The sequence below is a fragment of the Pseudorasbora parva genome, chromosome 8, assembly GCF_024679245.1.
Source record: "Pseudorasbora parva isolate DD20220531a chromosome 8, ASM2467924v1, whole genome shotgun sequence".
Lineage (NCBI taxonomy): Eukaryota > Metazoa > Chordata > Actinopteri > Cypriniformes > Gobionidae > Pseudorasbora > Pseudorasbora parva.
Window position 1 is genome coordinate 31,151,786 of NC_090179.1, and position 26,052 is coordinate 31,177,837.

Genomic DNA, 26,052 nt, shown 5'->3' on the forward strand with positions numbered 1-26,052 from the left:
TTTATACTCAAAGTGCTATCAACCCCTTCAGTATGCAGGTCTTTTCACGCGTCTCAGAGAGAATAAGACGCAAACCTTCTGCCCAGTCAGAGCATTGAGATTGTATCTAGAGCGCTCCGCCCCCTTCAGGCAGGTGTCGATTTTTAAAACCTGACACCTATGGTGAATCAGGGTCTTATATAGCCTTCTGTATGCTAATATAAGCCCCCTTTTCGGCGGTCTCTCTGGAGCGCCCCCATTGGTTCGCTCCTCTCAGCCGCCTCACCATAGGTTCCTGCAGTTGCCGCGGACCGGCCAATCAGAGCGCTCCTCGCGCCGGGCTATGGCCGTGCAGCTACACTGCGCTTCACATAGATACCTTTATTAATAAAGTTTTGCTTCACATTCTCGAGAAAAGGAGTTTTTCCCGTACGCAATACTCGTTCCCCCTCTCTCAGGGAACCGAGGTTACGAAAGTAACCGAGTACGTTCTTTTGAGTCTCGAGTTTGAGTCGTTCGTTCTTTTGTCACGTGACTTGTCACCGTATTGAACACTAGTTCACAAACTTTTTAGTAACAAGCACGTAGTTATTTTTTTATTTTACTGTTTATATAATTCTCAGTTAATATCAGACATATACAAATATGGGAAATATATTGACTATTCAAGTCTAACATCACAAATTCAATTAGACTATTACTAATTTTGAATCAACTATATATATATATATATATATATATATATATATATATATATATATATATATATATATATATATATATATATAGCTTATCACATACATCGTGATAAGCTATATATATATATATATATATATATATATATATATATATATATATATATATATATATATATATACAGGTCATTCTCAAAAAATTAGCATATTGTGATAAAGTTCATTTTTTTCCATAATGTAATGATAAAAATTAAACTTTAAAATATTTTAGATTCATTGCACACCAACTGAAATATGTCTGGTCTTTTATTGTTTTATTACTGATGATTTTGGCATACAACTCATGAAAACCCAAAATTCCTATCTCAAAAGATTTGCATATTTCATCCGACCAATAAAAGAAAAGTGTTTTTGATACAAAAAAAGTCAACCTCCAAATAATTATTTTCAGTCAATACTTGGTCGGGAATCCTTTTGCAGAAATGACTGCTTCAATGCGGCGTGGCATGGCAATCAGCCTGTGGCACTGCTGAGGTGTTCTGGAGGCCCAGGATGCTTCGATAGCGGCCTTAAGCTCATCCAGAGTGTTGGGTCTCTCGTCTCTCAACTTTCTTTTCACAATATCCCACAGATTCTCTATGGGGTTCAGGTCAGGAGAGTTGGCAGGCCAAATGAGCACAGTAATACCATGGTCAGTAAACTATTTACCAGTGGTTTTGGCACTGTGAGCAGGTGCCAGGTCGTGCTGAAAAACGAAATCTTCATGCTTCCATCTGCTAAAAAGCTTTATGGAGATGGAGTTCTCTAAAATCTCCTGATAGCTAGCTGCATTGACCCTGCCCTTGATAAAACACAGTGGACCAACACCAGCAGCTGGCACCCCAGACCATCACTGATTGTGGGTACTTGACACTGGACTTCAGGCATTTTGGCATTTCCTTCTCCCCAGTCTTCCTCCAGACTCTGGCACCTTGATTTCCGAATGATATGCAACATTTGCTTTCATCTGAATAAAGTACTTTGGACCACTGAGCAACAGTTCAGTGCTGCTTCTCTGTAGCCCTAAAGTGGCTTGACCTGAGTAATGCGGCACCTGTAGCCCATTTCCTGCAAACGCCTGTGCACGGTGGCTCTGGAAGTTTCTACTCCAGACTCAGTCCACTGCTTCCGCAGGTCCCCCAAGGTCTGGAATCGGTCCTTCTCCACAATCTTCCTCAGGGTCCCGTCACCCCTTCTCGTTGTGCAGTGTTTTTTGCCACAGTTTATCCTTCCCACAGACTTCCCACTGAGGTGCCTTTATACAGCACTCTGGGAACAGCCTATTCGTTCAGAAATTTCTTTCTGTGTCTTACCCTCTTGCTTGAGGGTGTCAATGGTGGCCTTCTGGACAGCAGTCAGGTCTGCAGTCTTACACATGATTGCGGTTTTGAGTAATGAACCAGGCTGAGAGTTTTTAAAAGCCTCAGGAATCTTTTGCAGGTGTTTAGAGTTAATTGGTTGATTCAGATGATTAGGTTAATAGCTCGTTTAGAGAACCTTTTCATGATATGCTAATTTTTTGAGACAGGAATTTTGGGTTTTCATGAGCTGTATGCCAAAATCATCAGTATTAAAACAATAAAAGACCTGAAATATTTCAGTTGGTGTGCAATGAATATATGAAAGTTTAATTTTTATCATTACATTATGGAAAATAATGAACTTTATCACAATATGCTAATTATTTGAGTAGGACCTGTATGTATGTATGTATATATATATATATATATATATATATATATATATATATATATATATATATATATATATATATATATAATATACATATATATATATATATATATATATATATATATATATATATATATATATATATATATATATATATATGGCATGCATACAGCATGGGACTGACAGGAAGAGCGAATGACTCAAACTCGAGACTCAAAAGAACTAATCTTTTCTGCTTCTGTTACTGACAGCATAGACTCTATGGTACTAACAAGAAGAACAAAAGACACGGAGATTCAGAGCACATATGTTGCGTAATGCGCATGCGCAGTCAACACAAAATGAACAAATCACTCTCTGAGACAACTCGGTAGTCCTGAGTCATATTAAAGATTCGTTCAAAATGAACGAATCGTTCATGAACGACACATCCCTAATATACAACACCAGAAGCATGTGATGTAGAGCAAACAAAAGTTGGCACACTGCTACTGCTGTTTCCAAAAATCACTTTATTAAAATGTGCAACGCTTCGACCCGTTGAAAACCTTCTTCGGGTCAGCAGCTTTGTGTTGACTTTTGCTTATTCTGTAGTGAAATGCTTTATCTGATCGTGCACCTGCCTAAATCTTTTGGGATGTGCACATACTACTACTTTGAACATGTGATGCACATTGTTTATTCATATTAAATCCATGTACAGATTTCCATTGCTATATGAATGTGAACATCTCGCTTTTTCTTCAGGTGATCAGTCAGAGGCCGAATACTCCTTCCCCTGTGAATGAAGCTGCTGAAGTTCGTCACCTCATAGTACAGCTTGGATAAAGATGTTTAAACACTCTAATGTTTAATGTTTATCCTGGATAAAGTACATCAGCCCAGATTGAAACCCCCAAATCTTCATCAGATTTTTGCTATGTCTCTTGAGAACATGACTAATCAAATCTCAAAGCATAAATAATAAAAATTTATGAAAACAAGTTGGTGAGCTGCTTGAACTGTTGAATGTGTAGTAACTACATGCTATGACAACATCAGACAAGATTATAATGGTTATATCTTGTGCTTTTTAAAATTTTTATTTTTCTATTTTTTATAAATCTCATCTCAGCTCTGCTTTTTTATATTGTCTTGACACACTGTAAGAGGGCAATTTATGTCCATTGTAGGTCCTCATGCTGTAGAATAATAATGATTCTGTCCTTTATTATTAACTGAACAGCATCAAAACAAATTACAAAATAAGAAAAATATGAACAAATACCAATAATAAATAATAAATCAATTTACCCCAAATCACTGAGAGATAAGAAACTTCACTCATCCCATCACAGCCAGGTAATCAGGAAAGGACAGACTATAATCTTAAAACCAAATAAACAATTACATATAAGAAAGCTTCCCAAACCGTGTGGTTTTTTTACTGCCCGTGTGTTGCACATTTTAAACAAACATTTACAGTAACTCTCTCACTCTGAGTGGGTGTAGGGGATTCTTGACCCTTGATTTCAGTATTGTTTGTTTTGGGAAGCAGGTCAGTCACCTGTTTTTTGTCCTGGGTATAGTTTGTTCAGACAATATGATGTGTACATTTTACTATTTTTAACAGAAAAAAAGTACAACTGCTCTTCTTTAACAAATGCAATTCATATAGAAACATTATGTATTTTACATGGTTGAATCATTAATCAGATGATCAATACAAATGTTTTGAAGGACCTCCTTTAGCATGAGTCTCTTTAAAAGAGACAGTCCAGTTCATCTCATGACCTCGATGATCGCTCGTCATCATGGCTCTGAATATTAGCTGCTGTTGGAAATGGCTCCTTCTGCTCTTTCCTCCTGATCTGTGTCAATGGACAAACATCAGGGCCATAAGTGTTTAATGATTTGTGACGAGGCAGGTATTTTTCATTTTAAGTGGCTAGGCAATATCAGGGCCCTATGCAGGGTTTTAAAATCAGTGATTTCCCACATGTTATGTAGTTATAGTAATTTCATGACGTGAACGCATAAGGCCCATTTGCCATATGTCTTTGTCTAGCTTAGTTTTGCTGTAATTACTGTTGGTGAGTTTTGATCTTGTTTAGTTGTTTTGCCTATAAGTCGTGTCTTTGTTTTTGTATTTAAATTAAAACTGCACTTGGGGTCTGAAACTGGACTTTGTAACAGAAAGCTATTTACCTATTTTCATCTAAAACTATATGGCACATTCATTTTGGCACAATTTGAATGTAGGCTAAGGCAGACAACCTTTTGTGCAGCCATTCGGGGCTATGAAAAATATTCTAACGTTAATTGACATAAAAAGTGAGGAATCAGTCCTGGATTTTCACATTTTTAAGTGAAAGGTTTAGTATTTCACGTAACACTTTTATTTACACTTTTTAAAAAATTTTTTATTAAGTGCCGTGTTAAAGACCCATAAGGTACATTGGGGTACAAATCTTTAATCACACGCATATGCTATGAGTCTATCAGCCTGTATATTGTAATTTTTGTGAACCTTGATGCGTGGACACTTTGGGACTGTCCAGATGTGTAAAAAATCTGGAATATATGATGCTCGATGGTATGTATAAGACTGTTAGGATTCATTTCGCAAAGATCCCGTTATTTTATTTGTTGAATGACAATTCTCAACCTCCTCTAATCACAGGCGGGTGATGTCATTCCAGCAAATTATAAAGCACACCTGAATCAAACACATTTAGCTTCTATGCTTTTAATGAAGTGCTCTATGTATATTGTCTGTCAGCTGTCTTAGTTGAAAAGAGATACTAAAAGAATAATTTTCACCACACACACAAATTGTACACTTATACTGACAAGAGTGGCACAAATGACGAGTGAACAGCAGTTTAGGAAGTGTGTTCATTCCTGCCCACACTACATCAAGGGTGGGGACAAACACTCTGTGTTGTTTGCATGAGAGCACAGCATGTCCTCGAGGAAGCTGACTGTGAGCACTGAGCATTTGCCGATGAAAATGCTGCACTTCTGCTATACGCTCTTTGAGGAGGGTGCATTGGCCAAGACCGAGAGCCTGCTGCTTGCCCAGAAACTGTCCCAGAGCCCGCTGCCTGCTCGGAGACTCTCCCTGAGGATTCTGCTTGCCCGGAGACTGTCCTAGAGCACACTGTTTGCTCTGAGGTCATTCGTGAGCCCACTCTTAAGAACTGGAACTGTTCATGACCCTTGTTCCCTACCTGACCGCTCCCCAGACCCATGCCCACTGCACTGGCAGCCAAACTCCCATTGAGACTATCACCATTATTTTGTACCAATATTTTCACCCTGATTCCTGTCTTGTCAGAGTCTGATCTGCCTGTCCAGCCAACCTCACTCAAGTCTCATGCCCTGCCGGTCCTACTCAAGCTTCCTGCACTGCTGGTCCTACTCAAGTCTCCTGCCCAGCCATCCCCAGTCAAGCATCCAAACCCATCTGATCAACCCTGGCCCTCAGCCAGGACACCATACCCACCAGAGCCCGCCTGGTCCGTCCCTCCCTGGCCCTCTGCCAGGACTCCAATTCTGCCAGAGTCACCCTGGTCTGTCCCTCCAGTCCCACCCTGGCCCTGTGCCAGAACTCCAGATTCACTGCAGCCCATTTGGACTGTCCCTCCTGCACTGCCCTGGTCATCTGCCAGGGTTCCTGATTGTGGATTCTGCTTGCCCGGAGACTGTCCTAGAGCACACTGTTTGCTCTGAGGTCATTCGTGAGCCCACTCTTAAGAACTGGAACTGTTCATGACCCTTGTTCCCTACCTGACCGCTCCCCAGACCCATGCCCACTGCACTGGCAGCCAAACTCCCATTGAGACTATCACCATTATTTTGTACCAATATTTTCACCCTGATTCCTGTCTTGTCAGAGTCTGATCTGCCTGTCCAGCCAACCTCACTCAAGTCTCATGCCCTGCCGGTCCTACTCAAGCTTCCTGCACTGCTGGAGTCACCCTGGTCTGTCCCTCCAGTCCCACCCTGGCCCTGTGCCAGAACTCCAGATTCACTGCAGCCCATTTGGACTGTCCCTCCTGCACTGCCCTGGTCATCTGCCAGGGTTCCTGATTGAGGATTCTGCTTGCCCGGAGACTGTCCTAGAGCACACTGTTTGCTCTGAGGTCATTCGTGAGCCCACTCTTAAGAACTGGAACTGTTCATGACCCTTGTTCCCTACCTGACCGCTCCCCAGACCCATGCCCACTGCACTGGCAGCCAAACTCCCATTGAGACTATCACCATTATTTTGTACCAATATTTTCACCCTGATTCCTGTCTTGTCAGAGTCTGATCTGCCTGTCCCTCCTGCACTGCCATTTGGACTGTCCCTCCTGCACTGCCCTGGACATCCCCAGTCCAATTTTGTCCAATTTTCCAATTTTGTACCAATATTTTCACCCTGATTCCTGTCTTGTCAGAGTCTGATCTGCCTGTCCAGCCAACCTCACTCAAGTCTCATGCCCTGCCGGTCCTACTCAAGCTTCCTGCACTGCTGGTCCTACTCAAGTCTCCTGCCCAGCCATCCCCAGTCAAGCATCCAAACCCATCTGATCAACCCTGGCCCTCAGCCAGGACACCATACCCACCAGAGCCCGCCTGGTCCGTCCCTCCCTGGCCCTCTGCCAGGACTCCAATTCTGCCAGAGTCACCCTGGTCTGTCCCTCCAGTCCCACCCTGGCCCTGTGCCAGAACTCCAGATTCACTGCAGCCCATTTGGACTGTCCCTCCTGCACTGCCCTGGTCATCTGCCAGGGTTCCTGATTGTCCAGAGTCACCCGGGTGTGTCCCTCTGGCTCTGCCCTGGCCTTCGGCTGGGACTCCAGACCTGCCTAAGTCTCCTTGGCTCAACCCTCCCATCCTTCCTTGGTCCATTTTTGAGATGTTCTGAGCTGTCCTGCTGGCTCTGACTTGGCTCCCCTCCCTGTTTTTCTTGTGTCCTGACCTCGGAGTCCTAGACTTCGGTCTAGTCTGGTTTCAGTTTTGTGTCGGGATTTGGACATTCATGCTCAGAGTGTTTGTCTTGCCTTGGGTGAGCACACAGCTTTGAGCATGCTCTTCAGTCCTTTGTGTGCGAAGCATGGTGTTCATGCATGTGTGAACATGCAGCTTATGACGTCTCATTAGCTACATGTTTATGTCATGTTTTGTTAGAGCACATGGCTTGTCATGTGTTTCTTTGTCCCATGTGCTCATGTCGATTGTCTATTCCTGCCCAACTGGTTACTGTTTAATTTAGCCCACCTGTCTTCCTCGTTACCCTCTTTTGTTTGCTCTCAATTTAGTCACCTTGTGTTTGCAGTCCTGTGCTGGATCGTTGTCGAACATTCCTCCTGGTTTTTTGCTCCTGAAGTCAATTAAAGTCCAGCTAAGTCTAGTCACGTTTTTTTTGTTTGTCTTGTTTTATTTTATTTTATAATAAAAGCACATTTCCTTTGCATCTCTGAGTCCTCACTCATCCCTTCAACCAACCCTGACAGAAGCAGATTAGACGAGCGCTTTCTGCCTGCACACTCTGCTCAGCCTCCATGTCAGGGCTTGCCATTCTTTCTCGAGGTATGGAGGTCATGGAAACGTCCGGTTTCCTCTAGAATTTTCAGTCCCCAAACATCCACCTATAGTTATTGGGACTGAAAAAACATGGTTATGATGCTGAGGGTGAAGGAGTCGTTTGTGAGCCATATCTCTCTCCTGTGTCAGCTTCGTCGATCAAAGTCCAGACATTGCTTACTAAGCGCCAATAAGAGCCACTTCTGCGCTGGTGGGCGAAGAATATTCAGCAGCAGGTCAGGCTGCAGCTTGTCCTCATACAATGGCTATTGTGCAAGCCTACCAGGCTAACCTGCTAAAAGGCCTGGGGGAAAGTGAGCATGGTGGCCACGGAGAGGCATTTCTGGATAAATTTAACTGAAATAAAGGAAAAAGACAAAAGTTTTCTGCTGAAACACCCGCTGTCGCCTGTTCTGTGACTCTGTACGCTCCAGTTCATGTGCAACACAAATGATCGCTCCATCACGGGATGTCTGCTATATTATTTATTAAAGCTAATTTATTAAATTCAGGCAAATTATAAAACATTTAGGCTATTAACATTAAGATACAATTTATACAAAGCTTTCTACAAAACAAAACTTAATGAAGTGGTCAAAATTCCTGACTCGATGTCTTTGACATATATTGTGCACGTTTCATAATCAATATAGCCTAGATGAAATTTAAAAATAACATTATAATATTTAAACATAACTATAAAACAAAATACATTGTTTGGCTAAAAAGCCTATCTTCTAGAAGGAACTCCTCCTTTCCTGTCGGCACCGAAAAAATGTTTGCACAACGAGGACGTTCATTTGGTGAATTTGCCTCGAGTATAGTTGGTGCTGCAGATAGTAATCCCATAATATTAAGAGTATTGGCAACGATATGCGTCTGTTCATTCATTCTTGTCAAAGTTACGCTGAATTGACAACACACTGACGTCAGACGCACGTCCGCTAACAAACCAATCTATGTTAAGATGCAGCCCACATAGATGATGACAAGAGGACTGCAGTGCGTCATGTAAAGTTCTTTGGTGCGCTGACATAACTGCAATGTGAAAGCAAACCAAAACGGACCAAATGTCCAAACACAAACTTTGGTTCGGACCTTGGTGCGGACTTTCAGATGTGAAAACGCTCTAAAGGTGGGGTAAGTGTTATTTCAAAACCGTTTTAGAAAAGGACTCGGGCCGAGTGGAATATCAAATTTGATATCAGCAGGTATGGGGCGTGTCTATGGTGAGAAGAGAGGCTCAGTGCATCTCATTATTCAAAAAACACACGAGTCACACAGGACAGACATTAGCCAAGAAAGAACAAATATATGCTGGATTTTGCTTGAATGTGCTTGTGTGTCATGTTCGTTTGTTTGTCCATTTGCGATCGTATGGTCGCTCACTTCAGCGATGATAAAGACCCGATCATTTCCACACCGTATGGAGCATCTAAATCCCCCTCAAGGTTTCAAGCGTCAGCTCACAAAATGTGTCCGACAGGTAAGATGCTATATTCATAATATATATTTGTTTCCTCTTTTCATCTATATAACCCATCCGGTCATAATTGTAATATGTTGTTAGCTGGACTATAGAGCTAACGTTATCGAGTTGTTCATGAGAACGGTTTGTGTTTTTGTGATCGCTATAACTCTAATCTGGGCATAATTGTATTATGTTGTGAGCTGGACTATAGAGCTAACGTTATCGAGTTGTTCATGAGAACGGTTTGTGTTTTTGTGATCGCTATAACTCTAATCTGGTCATAATTGTATTATGTCATTAGTTGGACTGTCGGCTTGTGTTCTATCGAGTTGTTCATGAGAACGGTTTTTGTTTTTGTGATGAAAGGGGTGACTTTTTTATTGAATATGGCTCTCACCCTCTGAGGAGGGCCATAGTGCAGTCGAGCCAGTTGTTCCATGCTGTTTCACTGTTTCAAGACGCTGCGGTGCATTGGTTTATCTCATATAAAGACTCATATTTCCACGTATCCATCCTTCCGCAGCACAGGAAGTTCCTGAGGTTCGTTTTGAGGGGTAGAATCATACAAATTTCAGATCCTTCCCTTCTGTCTAGCATTGTCACCCCACACCTTTACAAAATGTGAAGATGCAGCTTTGGTTCCCATACCCGTGCAGAGGAGCCGCATTCTCAATTATTCTGACGTCTGGCTAAATCTAGCGCAGTCAGCTCAGATGACAGTTCAAGATGTGTTTCTCATGTACATAAGAAAGCTGGGGCTGAGACTTGAAAAAGAAAGTTCTTTCTCCGGCACAGGGAATTACATTTCTGGGTGTGAGTTGGAATTTGTTCACTATGCAGGGATTACTATCAGAACTGCATATAGGGTTGATCAGCAGTAAAAGGGTTGAAGCTAGACCAGTCACTCACTGTCAAACAGTTTCAGAGACTGTTAGGTCTGATGGCAGAAGCGTCGAACATTATACCTTGTGGCCTGTTGTACATGAGACTATTACAGTGGTGGCTTAAGACCAAGGGGTTTTCCCTGAGGAGGAATCCTCTTCGCACCATCAAGGTGCCTTCATGCCGTGGTGATGTTGAAGGAGTCTTGGTTCATGGCCCAAGGCCCAGTGTTGGGAGCTCAGTGTCGGCGAGTCACTCTGACAATGGATGCTTCCCTCACGGGTTGGAGGGTGACCATGAGTTGTTGCTTAGCCTAGGACCAGTTGCAGGACCATCATCGTTCCTGGCACATGAATTGCTTGGAGATGATGGTGGTGTTAACCCCTTGGGTATCAAAGATCGCAGATGGCCCCAGATTTCTATTGTTCAATGTAGTAAGTTCGATAATGGAAGGAAGGAAGAGGACACGGGGGTCGGCTGGACGGTTGATACTTTCTTTATTTATAACTCAAAACTTGTAATAAACTTCACAACACACACTGCGGTGTGGATTCTCATAGACGCTCGATTACTTCCGGGTCGGCACTTCCGGCTTCCGGTAACTCGGTCTCTGTGCGCTCGTATCAACCGTCCGATCTCTCTCTCTCCTTGATCTCCGGTTCCACCGAGGTTTTATTCCCTCTCCGCGCTCATTACTAGAACAAGAGACAGGTGTTATTAATCTGCTTCCAATCCACTCACTTACCGCTTGTCCCGCGGCTCTCTCTCCCGCTGCAGACCTCGCTGAACCACGCCCCCCTTGCCACATACCCCCACCGCCCGACTCAGGCCGGGGAGCCGTCCGGCCTGCAGCCCCCCCCCCCCCCCCCCCATTTCTGGAGAGGAAATCGGCCACAGCCATCTGAGCACCCGGCCTGTGGACCACCTGGAACTTAAAAGGCTGAAGAGCTAGATACCAACGGGTGATCCGCGCGTTGGTATCCTTCATGCGGTGGAGCCATTGGAGAGGAGCGTGGTCCGAACAGAGGGTGAACTCCCGCCCCAGAAGGTAGTAGCGGAGGGTGAGAACGGCCCACCTGATGGCAAGGCACTCCTTTTCGATGGTGCTGTACTTAGCCTCTCTCTTCGAGAGCTTACGGCTAATGTACAGCACCGGCCGCTCTCCCCCCTCCACCTCCTGGGCCAGGACTGCGCCCAGCCCCCTGTCCGACGCGTCAGTCTGCAACAGAAAAGGGAGAGAAAAGTCAGGGGAGTGTAAAAGCGGCCCGCCACATAGAGCAGCCTTAACTCGGGTGAAGGCCTGCTGGCACGGCTCCGTCCATTGGACCGTATCTGGTAGCCCCTTTTTAGTAAGGTCAGTCAGAGGGCTGGTGAGGTCCGAATAATTTGGTATAAACCGTCTATAATATCCCGCCAGCCCCAAGAACTGCCTTACCTCCTTTTTGGTCTTGGGTCTCGGACAGGTTGCAATTGCGGCGGTCTTATCAATTTGGGGACGCACCTGCCCATGACCCAAGTGGAAGCCCAGATACCTTACCTCCACCCGCCCAATTGCACACTTCTTCGGATTGGCCGTGAGCCCCGCTCCCCTCAGCGACCTCAGGACCGCCCTGACATGCTGCATATGCCGCTGCCAATCGTGACTGTAAATCATGATATCGTCCAGGTAGGCAGCAGCATATGCGGCATGGGGCCGTAAAATCCGGTCCATGAGGCGCTGAAAGGTAGCGGGTGCCCCGAACAAACCGAAGGGAAGCGTGACGAATTGGTGCAATCCAAACGGCGTGGTGAAAGCTGTCTTTTCTTTGGACAATGGAGACAAGGGGATCTGCCAATAGCCCTTCGTTAAGTCCAATGTCGAATAAAATCGAGCCGTGCCTAGCCGATCAAGCAACTCGTCAACCCGCGGCATTGGATACGCGTCGAATTTCGACACTGCGTTCACCTTGCGGTAGTCCACACAGAACCTGACCGAGCCGTCGGTCTTAGGGACTAAAACGATCGGGCTCGCCCAGTCACTGTTGGACTCCTCTATTACTCCCATATCGAGCATTGCCCCTAATTCTTCCTGAACTACCTTTTTCTTGTGTTCAGGTAAGCGATACGGCCGGCTGCGAACTACCACGCCCGGCTCGGTCTCGATATGGTGCTGAATTAAGTTGGTACGTCCCGGTAGGGGCGAAAACACGTCGGCGAACTCCGCCTGTAGCTTTGAGAGATCAGTGAGTTGGGACGGCGAGAGGTGATCTCCCCCAGGGGCCAGTGCGACCGATTGTGCTTTGATGCTCGCCTCTGGCCCGAGATCATCCTCTCCCCCGATCACCGTCGCCAACAACACTGATTCCACCTCATTCCATTTCTTAAGGAGATTGAGGTGGTATATTTGACGTGCCCCGTTCCTATCGGAGCGTATCACTTCATAATCGAGGTCTCCAACCTGTCGTGCGACCTCAAACGGCCCCTGCCACTTCGACATTAATTTAGAGCTCGATGTAGGGAGTAATACGAGCACTTTCTCTCCCGGTGTGAATTTGCGTAGTCTCGTACCCCTGTTATACGACCGGCTTTGGCGGTCCTGGGCTTGCAACAAATTCTCCCTAGATAGCCGCCCCAAGGTGTGGAGTTTTGTTCGCAAGTCCAGCACATATTGAATTTCGTTCTTGGCCAAAGAAGGTCCCTCCTCCCAAGTTTCTCGTAGGACATCCAGCACCCCCCGGGGCTGTCGTCCGTAGAGAAGCTCGAAGGGGGAAAACCCCGTGGAGGCTTGCGGGACCTCTCGCACAGCGAATAAGAGGGGTTCTAACCACCGATCCCAATTTTTGGCGTCTTCCTGTACGAATTTACGGATCATGGATTTAAGAGTGCGATTAAATCGTTCGACTAAGCCGTCTGTTTGTGGGTGATAGACGCTTGTTCGAATGGATTTAATGCCCAATAATCCGTACAATTCGCTTAACGTGCGTGACATAAACGCCGTGCCTTGATCAGTGAGGATTTCCTTCGGAATCCCCACTCGGGAGATTAACCGAAACAGTGCGTCCGCAACACTCTTCGCAGAGATGTTGCGGAGAGCCACTGCTTCTGGATATCGTGTTGCGTAGTCCACGATAACTAGCGCAAAACGATGTCCGCGTGCGGATCGCTCTAATGGCCCGATGAGGTCCATCGCAATTCTTTCGAAGGGGACCTGCATTAATGGTAGGGGGCACAATGGTGCTTTTGGAGCGGCCAGTGGGTTTACCAACTGACATTCCGGACAAGACGCGCACCACCTGCGCACATTGTCATGACATTGCCTGGCCAAAAAAATCGGGTCATTAAACGATTCAGTGTGGCCGCCTGTCCCAGGTGGCCCGCCATCGGGTTAGAGTGAGCCGCCTGGAAAAGCATTTCCCGGCGGCTCTTCGGTACTAACAACTGGGTTGTATCCACTTTTGTTTGAGCGTCTTGGGTCACTCGGTACAACCTATCCTTAATTATGGCAAAATAAGGATACGTGACGGGCAAGGCGGGTTGGAGGGACTGACCGTCGATAGTGCGGACCTGTTGGAAAGCATGTTTTAGAGTCTCATCTTGGGACTGCTCCAGAGGGAAGTCATCGCGGTCCGAGAGAATCAGTCTCTCGACCCCGCTCGCTTCCTCTGAAGCGATTCCCGAGGGCCCCGCATCAGTCTCGCCAACCTGCACTCGCACCGCCCCGTTCCTAGCCTTGTTCTCCCAAGCGGCATCCGCGCATAACGACCCCAATAATGCCGGAAAGGCGGGCCAATTTGTCCCCAGAATTAGCGGATGCCGGAGGTGGGGACTAACCGCCACCTCAACACTATGATTTTCTCCCCTAAACTGTATCGTGACTGGGACAACCGGATATTCCACCACATCCCCGTGCACACACCGCACCTTAACCATGCGGCTTGTATCCAATGCCCCCGGTTGCATCAGGCTTTGATGGATCGAGGTTTGGTTACAGCCGGAATCCACCAAGGCCTGATATGTACCCCCCTTGATACTCACAGGAATTTGGTACTCTCCTGCTTGATCAGGGGTGGTCCGCTGGAAGTCCGGGACCCGGATCATTGTCCCGATGTCCATCATCGGACATCGGTCCACAAAATGGTCCGGGTCGCCGCACCGCCAGCAGGCCAGCCCAGGCCTGCCCGCCACCCCTGCGGCGGGGAGTGGATTGGAAAATGAGCGCGGAGGGGGGGTGGAACCGGAACCGTTATCCCCGCCCGACCCCAGCAACCCCGCCCCCCTGGGCGGGGCCCTCGAACTCCCGTATTGCCCTGGGCCCATTCCACCCCGTCCTCTGGGGGGAATACGAGGGGGCCCTGGAGGGCGGGACCTAGGGAGAGGGACAGGGCGAGAAGGAGAGACAGAGGGGGGAGAGAGAGAGGGAGAAGTTAGTAGGGGCTCGCCGACCCCCGGGCACGCCACCAGATGGTCCTCCGCCAGGTTGATGGCCGTCGTCAGCGACGTGGGCCGGTGGCACTGGACCCACTCGGCGGTCTTCCTGGGGAGCCGAGCGATGAACTGCTCCAGTACCACCAGATCGACGATGTGGTCCACGTCGCTTCCACCGGCCAATAGCCATTTGCGGCACTCGTCCCGGAGCTGTTGGGCCATCGCGAAGGGCCGACCGGCCTCACCCCACGCCAGCGAGCGGAACCGCTGTCGATGCTGCTCGGGGGTCCGGCCGACCCGCTGGATGATGGCCCTCTTTAGGTCTTCATAATCCAGGAGGTTCGCCACCGGCAGTTGTTGAGCGGCCGCCTGGGCTTCTCCCGTGAGCAGTGGTATGAGGCGCACCGGCCACTGTGCCCGGGGCCACCCGCAGGCCTCCGCTGCCTTCTGGAACAGTTCGATGAAGGCCTCGGGATCGTCCTGTGGCCCCATCTTATGTAGGGGCACGTGGACCGGTGCGCTGGCGAGCCCGGCGGCTTCGGTGCGAACCTCCCGGGCTGTCCAGCTCCGGAACCTCTCGCGGTCCTCTTGCTGGCCGCGGACGATGGCCTCGAAACGGCGCTCCTGGTCCGCCCGCAGGTCCAGCATGGACTGATGTTGTTCCTGGTGGAGGGCCGCGAGAGCGGTGATGATGTCCGCAAACGGCGTGGCGGAGGGCGTTGGTGTTGTCATGGCGGCGGCGCGGTCCTACTTCCTTCCCGGGTTTCGGCACCACTGTAGTAAGTTCGATAATGGAAGGAAGGAAGAGGACACGGGGGTCGGCTGGACGGTTGATACTTTCTTTATTTATAACTCAAAACTTGTAATAAACTTCACAACACACACTGCGGTGTGGATTCTCATAGACGCTCGATTACTTCCGGGTCGGCACTTCCGGCTTCCGGTAACTCGGTCTCTGTGCGCTCGTATCAACCGTCCGATCTCTCTCTCTCCTTGATCTCCGGTTCCACCGAGGTTTTATTCCCTCTCCGCGCTCATTACTAGAACAAGAGACAGGTGTTATTAATCTGCTTCCAATCCACTCACTTACCGCTTGTCCCGCGGCTCTCTCTCCCGCTGCAGACCTCGCTGAACCACGCCCCCCTTGCCACATTCAACATTTACTGCTTGTTAAAACATCACACTCTTAATTTACCTGGACAAAATCTGTATCATTAGAGAGATTAAAAACCCCAGCTTCGATATTTGAACACTGTTTATGATAAAACTCTGTTGTAGTGGCATTCATTTCTTAATTTATGTCAGGAGTGCAAAATAATCAATACGTTATGAACGATACTTTAAATAGATTATCACACGCAAATGAATTCTCTCTCATCTGCAGCGGTTCAGTTGTGTCCACACAGCTTGCAAAGGACAGCTTTCAGTTAAGCTCTTAGTTCAAAAGTGCTCATATTTGGAGAAATATTGATTTATTATCACATGTTTGCAAAATATTTCATCATACAGACATCTGTCTCTGCTTCAACTAAATAAAAGCATAGAAATGAAATTATATTATACTTTTCTACACTTTCATTGCGCTGAGCGGGAGAAGCTGGAGCTAATGCACAATAGAGACTCTGGTAAGGCTTGAGCGGGACATCATCTTCTGGGATGAGCAGGGCATATTTCCACTGTCCACAGCTTTGCGAGGCTGAATCGGTCGACGGCTGGCATGTCATAAAAAGTAGACAATGCATCTGAGATGATGAGTTGAATAAAAATAAGTAGGCCAACTTAAAAAAAAAAACTTGGACGTATATAGGCTAAATGTTTAAAATATATTGTAACAGTTACATTTAACATAAGAAATAAACTGTTAACTAATATTTGCAATTTGACAATATTTAAGCGGCTAGATTTACATGCTATGGTCCGGTCTCCCATCGTCGCAGGCTTTGAAGCAAGTCAAAACCCAATAAAAAGCTTTAAAAAATAAATAAATAAAAATTATATATATATAAGTATTATTATTATATATGCTCCATTTCTCTTTTTAAAATCTCCTCATGAACGTCCGCTGTCAGTTGTAACAACCTGCTAGGCCATTAACGTCGCTTGGTTCATTGTTGCCAAGTCTGGAATTGGGCTGCATTTAGGCTACTGTTGCTTTGGGGTGTTTGTAGCCTATAATCCACAGGTTAAGTTGTCTTTACTTACGCAATATTTCTACCGCTCACGCCCCACATTATGGGATATTTTGGCCTATTCTGGCCGTGATTCCGATACTTTTGAATAATAATTGGAGGGGTTTTATTATTCAGACCTGGCAACCCTATTCCTCGGTTCGCCCTTCGTGCAGCTTCATGCACTTCGTGCACTTTGAAGGCGTGGCCTGGCCTGGCCTTCGAAGTGCATGGCCTTCGAAGTGCGCACCCTTCACTTTGGGACACAGCTTAAATAAGCTGTGTCTCATTTCGTTAAATTTAGAAGGCTGCGTCCTCCAAAGGACCCGTCCTGTGTAGGATGCAGTATATGGAGTGTCCGCAGTCAGAATTAAACGAGACGTCCTTCGTAGGACTCACAGGCAGGAAGTATTACGTTGCTATGCCAACATGTTCAGCCTCGCTACGCTCTCACGCCAGTTTATATGAAATTATTTATAACTTGAAAATGACTATGAAATGTTTCTTGTCTTGACAGCAATGTACTGTTCTAAACGTTTAAAAAGCACTAACACGTTGTAATCCTGTTAACCACAACTATCTGAGGTAATAGAGCTTAAAAAACAAAAACAAGCTTGAACTTACATTTTAAACACCACACCTACGCTTGCATGTATATCTGGCAGTGGTGCAGTTTTTTTCATATAATATAAAAAAATATATATGACGGTTGTTAACGGCGACGCAAAGAATTGTGGGTTATCTCCAGCCGTGAAGGCTACACCTCATGCACACTCCGAATTCCTGTAAAAGAAGGACGCTTTCGAAGGACGCATTTGGATTGTCCTTCTCACTTTTTTGAAACGAGACGGCCTTATGACGTATGCAACCTTCAAGCCTTCATGCAACCTCTATAGTATGCATAGTATGTCCTAAATCGTACCCTGCGTCCCAATTCGCATACTATCCATCCCAAATAGTATTCGAAAATAGAATTTGTATGTTGAAAAGAGTATTCCAAAGATAACCGGATGGTTTACTATTTCCGGTACGAATTCGAAGTATGGATCGATGGGCACTCTAACGGCTGATATTGCCCACAACCATGGGTGTCGGGAACCATTGTGTGTGGGTAGGACAAGACCCACCCACTTTTTAAGACCAATGATATTGGACCCACTCACTTTTATTGTCTCTAATTCAGCACATGTCTGCTTACATTGATTACCCCTTAACCGAGAAACTTATTAAGAAACTTATTATTAAACACATGTTAAACGCTTTATTTCCCCTTTTCTAATATTTTCTATTTTTTATTTCTATTTCTATCTGATATGTGATGGGGAAAGGGAGTAGAGAAAGTGTGGCAAAAGGCGGATTCGAACCTATGCTCGCGATATGCATCAAAACTTAGTGCCATGCATCTTACTCCTACTCTATAGCCACGGCAAATAATTCTCTGATTTCTGTAATTTTGTCTGGCCCAATCAATCGTTTAGTAAACGACACTTTTTCTGTCTGGATACGGAGCATAAAAAACATGCAACTTGTTCATTATCATTATCTGTGAAACTGTTGATTTCTATGGCAGTTAAATTAATATAGCCTTTTTATTAGACTATTGGTATTGACTGGTTTGAGGTCTTTTTTGTTTAGGAAAGGGATATGGCCTAAAACGCATCATAATGCAGGAAATCACATCTATGAAATCATTTTTTCGGGGGAAGAACCCCCAGACCCCCCGCAAAACAATTTCTCCACCTATCATATTTTGTCTTAGACGCTACTGACCCACTTTTTATTTGCTTCCGACGCCCATGCCCACAACCCATTGAGAGTTGGATGAGGATTCGATTAGAACTACAAACGTGGATAAAAAGAGTTAAAAACTCCGAACATGACGGATGTGCGAGTTTGACGGTTACGTAGAAAGTTTAGATAAAGGGGTTTGAGTGACCAACTATCAATATTTAACCTGACAAAAATATATTTATTTAGTGTTGTCCACATTATATTTCACCTGCAGCAGCATTGTGAACTTATGTAATGACACGTTTGGCCATTAACTTTTAAATGCATCATTATATTTACACTGCAAACACATGAGGAGAGTCTCTGCATTAAAGACCCACAAATGGCAGATCAACGTGGGGCTACATTTCTCTCCGATACGTTAGGAGATTAAACTGAATGTGAAAGATTTCAACTGTTACGAATCTGACGTAAAATTATCAGTTGAAATTATCAGTTGAAAAATCTGACGTAACAGATGCCTTACAGGGCATTTAAACGGTGACGGGATGCACGTAACTAAACGACAGAGTCCGTTAAAGATGGCGGAGTATGTCCCGAAGCTTGCATACTTTTCTGCTACACACTCAAAAGTTAATACCTTTTCTTCACAAAAAGAGTACATACTTTTAGGACGTAGTATAAGAAGGCAAATTGGGATGCAACATTGCAGTGTGAATAACTTCAGACACCTATATCTGACACGAAACACCAGTGATCAGGACATGTATCTGAAGTTATTACAGTATGAATATCTGACACAAAACAACAGTGATCAGGACAGGTATCTGATGTTATTACAGTATGAATATAATATCTGACACGAAACACCAGTTATCAGGACAGGTATCTTATGTTATTACAGCAGGGCCGGCCCGTGGCATAGGCGGAATAGGCAAATGCTAGGGGCGCCACTCGCCATATGGCTGTCATAGCGTACCTCAATCACCATGGAGGGTTGAGGTCACGCCCTCTGTGCAGACTGGCGCATCTAATCCTCCCGTGGTCCCAAGGGAAATTGTTGTCCATCAGGGCAATGTATGTCCCGGGGGTCCAAAATCAGGGAGCAGACATCCTGTCGAGGCAGGGGCTGAGGCCTGGGGAGTGGCGGCTCCACCCTGAGGTGGTGGGGGCCATGTGCGAGAGGTTCGGCCCAGTGGAAGTGGACCTGTTTGCGTCTAGAGAGACGTCCCACTGTCCACTGTGGTTTTCCCTCACGCATCCAGCCTCGCTGGGGTTGGATGCCATGGTGCAGACGTGGCCGAGGCTGCGTCTGTACGCATTTCCCCCGATCGTTCTGCTCCCGGGAGTCCTGGAAAGGGTTCGTCAACAGGGGGTCAGCCTACTTCTGGTGGCACCCCGTTGGCTGACTCGGGTTTGGTTCTCGGATATCATAGCTCTGCTGGCAGGTCATCCGTGGCAGATTCCTCTGAGGAGGGATCTCCTGTCTCAGGCAGCGGGCACAATATTTCCGCCTGGCCAGAGATTGGAACCTTTGGGTCTGGCCCCTGAGGGGGCCAGATACCTAGAGGCTGGCCTGTCGGCAGAGGTGGTAGAGACCTTACTCAGTTCCAGGGCTCCATCTACAAGGAGACTGTACAGCCTCAAGTGGAATGTCTTTTTCACTTGGTGCAGGGAGCGTGAGGTGGAACCAGTTAACTGCCCAGTGGCTTCAGTGCTGGAATTCCTCCAAGATCGCTTCTCTGTGGGTCTAACCCCGTCCACACTCAAGGTGTACGTGGCTGCCATTGCGGCTTTCCACACGCCTTTGGGTGATGGGCCTTTGGGTAGGCACCAGCTGGTTGTACAGTTCCTCCGTGGGGCTCGGAGGATGAGGCCCTATGGCTCGGTCCAGAGTTCCAACCTGGGATCTGGCAGTGGTTCTCGGAGGGCTGGCTGAGGCCCCCTTCGAGCCACTGGAGTTGGCAGAACAAAATTACCTGACCCTTAAGGTGGCTTTTCTCCTCGCCATTACCTCTCTTCGGAGAGTGGGAGACCTCTAGGCCTTGGCGGTAACGCCGACTTGCCTGGAGTTTGCCCCGGGTGGAGTAAAAACCATCTTACATCCTAGGCCAGGCTACGTGCCTAAGGTCCCATCAAGGGTGGTCAGGTCTTTGGTTCTGCAGGCATTTCATCCTCCGCCTCACGTGACGGCGGAAGAAGGGACACTGCACCTACTCTGCCCGGTTAGGGCGCTTAGAGTGTATTGGTGAAGTCTGCACAATGGAGGAGATCTCCTGGCGCTAGGGTGCTTCAGTCCTAGTTGTGCCCGGGTTCCGGCTTCACAATAGGGCAGGCGCTACCCTCGGTGTGGCCTAGTGGTTACTCGTTCCACAAATTCGCCGTACCGGCGCAGTGGGAGTTCCCTCGATAAGGGAACGGTTCGGGTTATGTATATAACCCTTGTTCCCTGAGAGGGAACGAGCACTGCGTCGCGCTGCCACACCTCGGCACGCCTGGAGCGCATGCTTCAGAGAAATAGCTGCCGCCATTATGCGCCAGCTCCCCTTTTATACTTCAGGGTATGCCGTCACAATGACTTCATCACGCACGCCAATCGGATTGGACTAGTGTCTATTCGGACTTCAGATTCGCTGATGCTTAGGGAGCATCCCCAAATTCATCGTTCCGACGCAGTGCACGTTCCCTCTCAGGGAACAAGGGTTATATACATAACCCGAGCCATTTTCAGCTGAGGCTGCTTTAGGGACCATCTGCAAATTCACAGTAACTCACCAAAAGGCTTTTTTTTACGTTCCAAAGTTTGTAGTACATTCCTACTGGCCAGACTTACTTACTACAGGTGAAATTAACTGGAGTAAAGCTGGCTTGACATGGTCATTCGATATCCGTGGATCTAGGGACCGTCTCTAAAGTTACATACAACTTTGGTATAGGGCTGCACAATTCTAATCAAATTTGTAATCGTGTTAGATATTAAGATTACGTAATCGTCAAAAGCCACGTTGTTTCGTTTTAGCTTGTAAACACAAATGAAGATGTTTGTTATAAAACCTGTGATTTCTGGCCCTCCATTTAAGTCCATTCCCAGTGCCGCGGGCATCATAGAGTATTGACGCTAGGCAATCAAGACGGCCAGCGGTGGGACTGTCCATTCCTCTCAAACTTTGTAACAAACAGATCCAATAACTATCATAAAAGCATTGTAAATCGTTACACCCCTAGTATAAAGCTATTCAAAACATCATTCAATGTAAATACATGGTTCTGGACAATCAATTGTTTAAAAATAACTAAATAATAAACTAATAAACTATGAATTCATTGCCATACTAAGTACACACGCAAAACATTTATTTGAAATATGTAATTGATTGCTATAATGGGAGCAAAAACATGTTCTGAATTATTTTGACTGATAAACTAAGTACCAATACAAAATCATGACATAGTAATGTACCTATAATGTAAATAAAAAAAGAATAAAAAAACCCCCAGCAATATACAGAACAGGTGCACAAAATAAATAGATTATATACGAGATATGCTTGTATATATCTTATATACCTATATAAGCACTTATAGCTTCAGTTATATACTACTAATATATGAAACATATGTTTTGTAAGACATTAAAGACTATTTTAACACAATTTAAACAGCAAAAATCAAAACGCGATTGTGTAAGAATTGTAGTCAGGCTCTGAACAGATTACCTATTAAAATTTCTTTCAGCCAATAGAATCGCTCTGGGGGTCCTTGCGGACACGATTTCACAGGGGGACAGGATTTGTCATGACAACGGCAATCCTACTGACCGGCGACAGCCTATGATGTCATCAAGGTGCGACCAAGAAGTATATAAGGGCGCCTTGCAAACATGACACTAGCTTTTTTGTCTTAAGGGACTGTTTTGTCTGAATGCTTCAAGTCAAAGGTAATCCGAATTCATTTGATTTCTGCCTGGGATTAAGAGCGGGCACAGGCAAGCTCTTATGGAATTGTTTGTTTGTTTGTGTGCAACGGGAGCGCTTGTTAAAAAAAAAAAAAACACAGGATGAGATCGCTCCGCTCTCGTCTGACTCTCTTCCCGAGGGAAGAGGATGGTTGCATCTGAGACTAGTGACATAGTCCCACTCACGCCGAGGCTGAGCGTGGACGCACGTCATGGTTACCTCAGATGGGCAGTAGTATATTCCTGCACAACCGGAGGCTGCAGTTTCAGGACCCCAGTTTCAGGACCGCAATTCTAGGACCCTCGTTTTTTGTGACAGCACCACCTACAGAACTGGATGATATAGCGGTGTGCTGCAGTTTCAGGACCTCAGTTCTATGACCCATGTGGTTTAGTTAGTAGCCTACATAGTATAACGATATTTAATCTCAGGAGTATATTTTATGTGATTTTTTTTTTAATTCAAAATGCATCAGAGGTTAATTACAAAGTGTGTAATACCTGCTTTGAGTCACAATTTTAAATTTAAGCACATTTATTTACACAAAATAAAATTTTAAAATGTATATCAATCTTTAAAAAAAAGTTGAGTACCTTAAAAATCTTAGTTTCTTGAATTATACTGTATATTGATTAACCTCCTTAACTTTAACTAATTAGTTCATTATCAGGTAAAAAAATGATGGAATCAGTATATGCAGTCACTAAATTACAGTCAGATATTTTAAAGATTGTACAGAGGCAAGACAAGACTCAAGAATGTTTGAAGAATATATATTTATGTCATTTTTGCAATAACAACAGCACCAAAAAGATATATATATGATTTAACACTTGTGCACTGTTGGAGTTATAGAGAGAGAAAGCCAAACAGAATATTAATGTTACTAATGTCTAATTGTCTAATTCCAAACTCCAAATTTGTAGTATATAAGAGCAATACCCACCAATTGAGACCATGGTACTATACAGTTGAAGCTGCATACAGTGTGAGGCAACTATTGTAAACATTTCTTACTTAGCTAAATGGATGATGACTGAAAGTCATTATACTAATCTGGTGAACATGGTAGTTTTGATAAATAAGCCATGACACAAAATGAACTGTAGATGATAACATATATTCAATAAAATACTGCACAATTTATAAAAACCAGCAAGTGTTGAAAATACAAATATATATTGTTATAATACCCTTCTATTTGGAAGCGCTCCATCAAAAGAAGACACCACCACTTTCTAATGAAAGCCATGTCCATCTGAAAGATGTGTGACATTGACAGATACTATATAAGCATATACTTATATAAAATAAAAAAATAAAATAAAAAAAACAACAAAAAAACACTGAGACTCTAAAATGAACATGGCAATCCTGCAGTCATTTTCACAGTGATGGCGTGGCAATCCCTAAAAGCAAAAAAAAAAAAAAGGTAACATAGGCTACATGTCAAAAGCCATTGCCATCTCGGTTACATTATGAAATCTACATGATATGCAGAATGGAATATAATAGTATTTGTTTGAAGTAGCTAAATATGCATTTATTAATCACTGCAATATTATGCCCAGTCTTTTCAGTCCAGCTCCAAGGATAATAAAAAAAAATTGTGCAAGATTCATACAGAATTATTATTATTTTTTTAATTAAATGATTCATTTTAATCTTTTTAATCCTTCGCAGCAAAAGTACAGACTATAAGAACGTAGCCAAAGTATAAAAGGTTGAACTTGTCAAACATTATGCATCATTTAGACAGGCTGATATTGTAGTGCAACCAGGCAGTCAGAGCAGTTATGTAAGAATATTTTATTCTTAACTATGGTAAAACAATGATTATTCAGGAAGTTTCCCCACTAATACAGTAAGCTACAGGTAAATCACACACCCTTACACCAATATGCATTTGTCATCTTTTTAAGTTTAATAATGTGCTGGCTAGATGTATTATAGTCATTAAAAATCAAAAAGGATTTAATAAATCATGGCCACGCCACGATCAAGAACATCATAGTAACTAATAAAACTAGCACACAAATTCTTAATTCGTGTGAATTTATTCTTAATTCATAGTTAGCAGCTCACTTTAGTACATTTTGTTTTTCGTTTAAACATTATAAAATAAAACTTGATTGAATATCGGTACTTACAGTCTGATCAGTGTCCATCGTCCATCTTAAATTAGTGTTTTGGTGATTAAATTCGGTAGGTGGTGCTGTCACAAAAAACTAGGGTCCTAGAACTGGGGTCTTAGAACTGGGGTCCTGAAACTGCAGCCTCCGGTTGTGCAGGAATACCCTTCTCCAGATGGGGCCTACCGATCGTCACAAGAGGGCAGTTCCCTCTGGCGATCTGGCGGCTGAAGAGATCTATTATAAATGCTCTCAGGGATGGCTGGAAAGAAGATCAACTAGTTAGCAGCCATCCTGAACATGTATGCAGAGCCGATGAATGTCATGTACGCGCTGCAAGGGCTACGGCTGCCATGTGGGCGCGTTAGAGGAGAGATCGCTCGTATTAGACTTACGATCGATTTCTCTACGCCATGAAATCATCGGCTCAGTTGAGCTTTCCATTCCTTTCTGATCGCCTTACTGAGATCGGGAGGGCATGGAAGAACCGATATCCAGTTTGTGCACTGACATCAACGGGTATGAATGCTGATGTTTGGAGGATGAGTGGATTTGGGTAGGTGTTCTCACCATGGGTTGTTGTTAAGCGTAATCTCCGGTCCAGGTAGGCAGAAACACTGAGAGCTCCAACCCTGCCATCTGAGCTTTTTTAACGATAACTTTATTAGATGGCAGGTCATACACGGCAGCGGGTCAGCCTGGTGCTACTTTATACATAATGTCGGTGTTACAAGTATACTGGGAAGGTCTGCTGAGGGATCTCAATCAGGGCAAAAATAAAATAAAATAAATAAAAACCCTGATGCAGGGCAGCAGACACGCGCCACACCAGCGATAGCAGGGCCCGAGGGCCAGCATCGAGAAAGCGTGTGTGGTGGTGTCTGAGGACCCGCACGCCGCTGAGATCCCGTTCCCAGGCAGGCGGGAGGTGTCGCGGTCATAGACCAGTGGCGAGGCCTAATTTGAGTGGGTGTGTGTATGTGCCACTGGATGTTCGGCCCCACTATTTGTCTACATGGAGTTAAAGGTCAGTAGCTGTGCTTTTCTCTGTAGAAGAGGATAAGAGTAGGAGTTTGTTTTCAGAAGATCACGTGCACTTATACTATGTACTTTAAAGATCTCAGATTATATATCGCATCATGTTATTGACTACTAAGATCTGAACTTTTCAGCTTCTCTTTTCACTGCAAATAAAAAGACTATTTAGAATAATTAGATTTGTTTACATGCTTGGAAATTGGTTGGATATTCCAACATGTTTATTCTATTTTGTGCAAGAGTAAAGTTTTTGCATGGTTTTTCTTGAACTGAGCCTGCTTGTATTTATCAAACTCATCACTCATTGTTGGA

General features: G+C 45.0%; 2 protein-coding genes across 4 annotated transcripts in view; one reads left to right on the top strand and one right to left on the bottom strand.

The window, feature by feature from the left end:
* Positions 1-3,388, top strand: part of LOC137084595 (alpha-2-macroglobulin-like) — a 57,381-nt gene extending 53,993 nt beyond the window's left edge. The window contains exon 35 of the mRNA XM_067450889.1: positions 3,153-3,388. Within this exon, the coding sequence (XP_067306990.1) occupies positions 3,153-3,193 (41 nt within the window). The 3' untranslated portion in view covers positions 3,194-3,388. The remainder of the gene's footprint in view (positions 1-3,152) is intronic.
* A 6,854-nt stretch (positions 3,389-10,242) lies between these two features.
* LOC137084593 (uncharacterized) lies at positions 10,243-26,004 on the bottom strand. 3 transcript variants are annotated; one of them, XM_067450888.1, is made up of 2 exons: positions 14,326-16,665; positions 10,243-11,006 (listed from the first exon to the last, which is right to left on the bottom strand). In XM_067450888.1, exons 1-2 carry the CDS (start codon positions 15,445-15,447, stop codon positions 11,004-11,006), a joined length of 1,125 nt encoding a protein of 374 aa, XP_067306989.1. In that variant the 5' UTR covers positions 15,448-16,665; the 3' UTR covers positions 10,243-11,003. The 3 variants fall into 3 exon arrangements, with proteins under 3 accessions (XP_067306989.1, XP_067306987.1, XP_067306988.1); XM_067450886.1 differs by lacking the exon at positions 10,243-11,006 and adding an exon at positions 25,273-26,004 and having other exon boundaries at positions 13,541-15,755; XM_067450887.1 differs by lacking the exon at positions 10,243-11,006 and adding an exon at positions 22,331-22,708 and having other exon boundaries at positions 13,541-15,755.
* Positions 26,005-26,052: the final 48 nt, after the last annotated feature.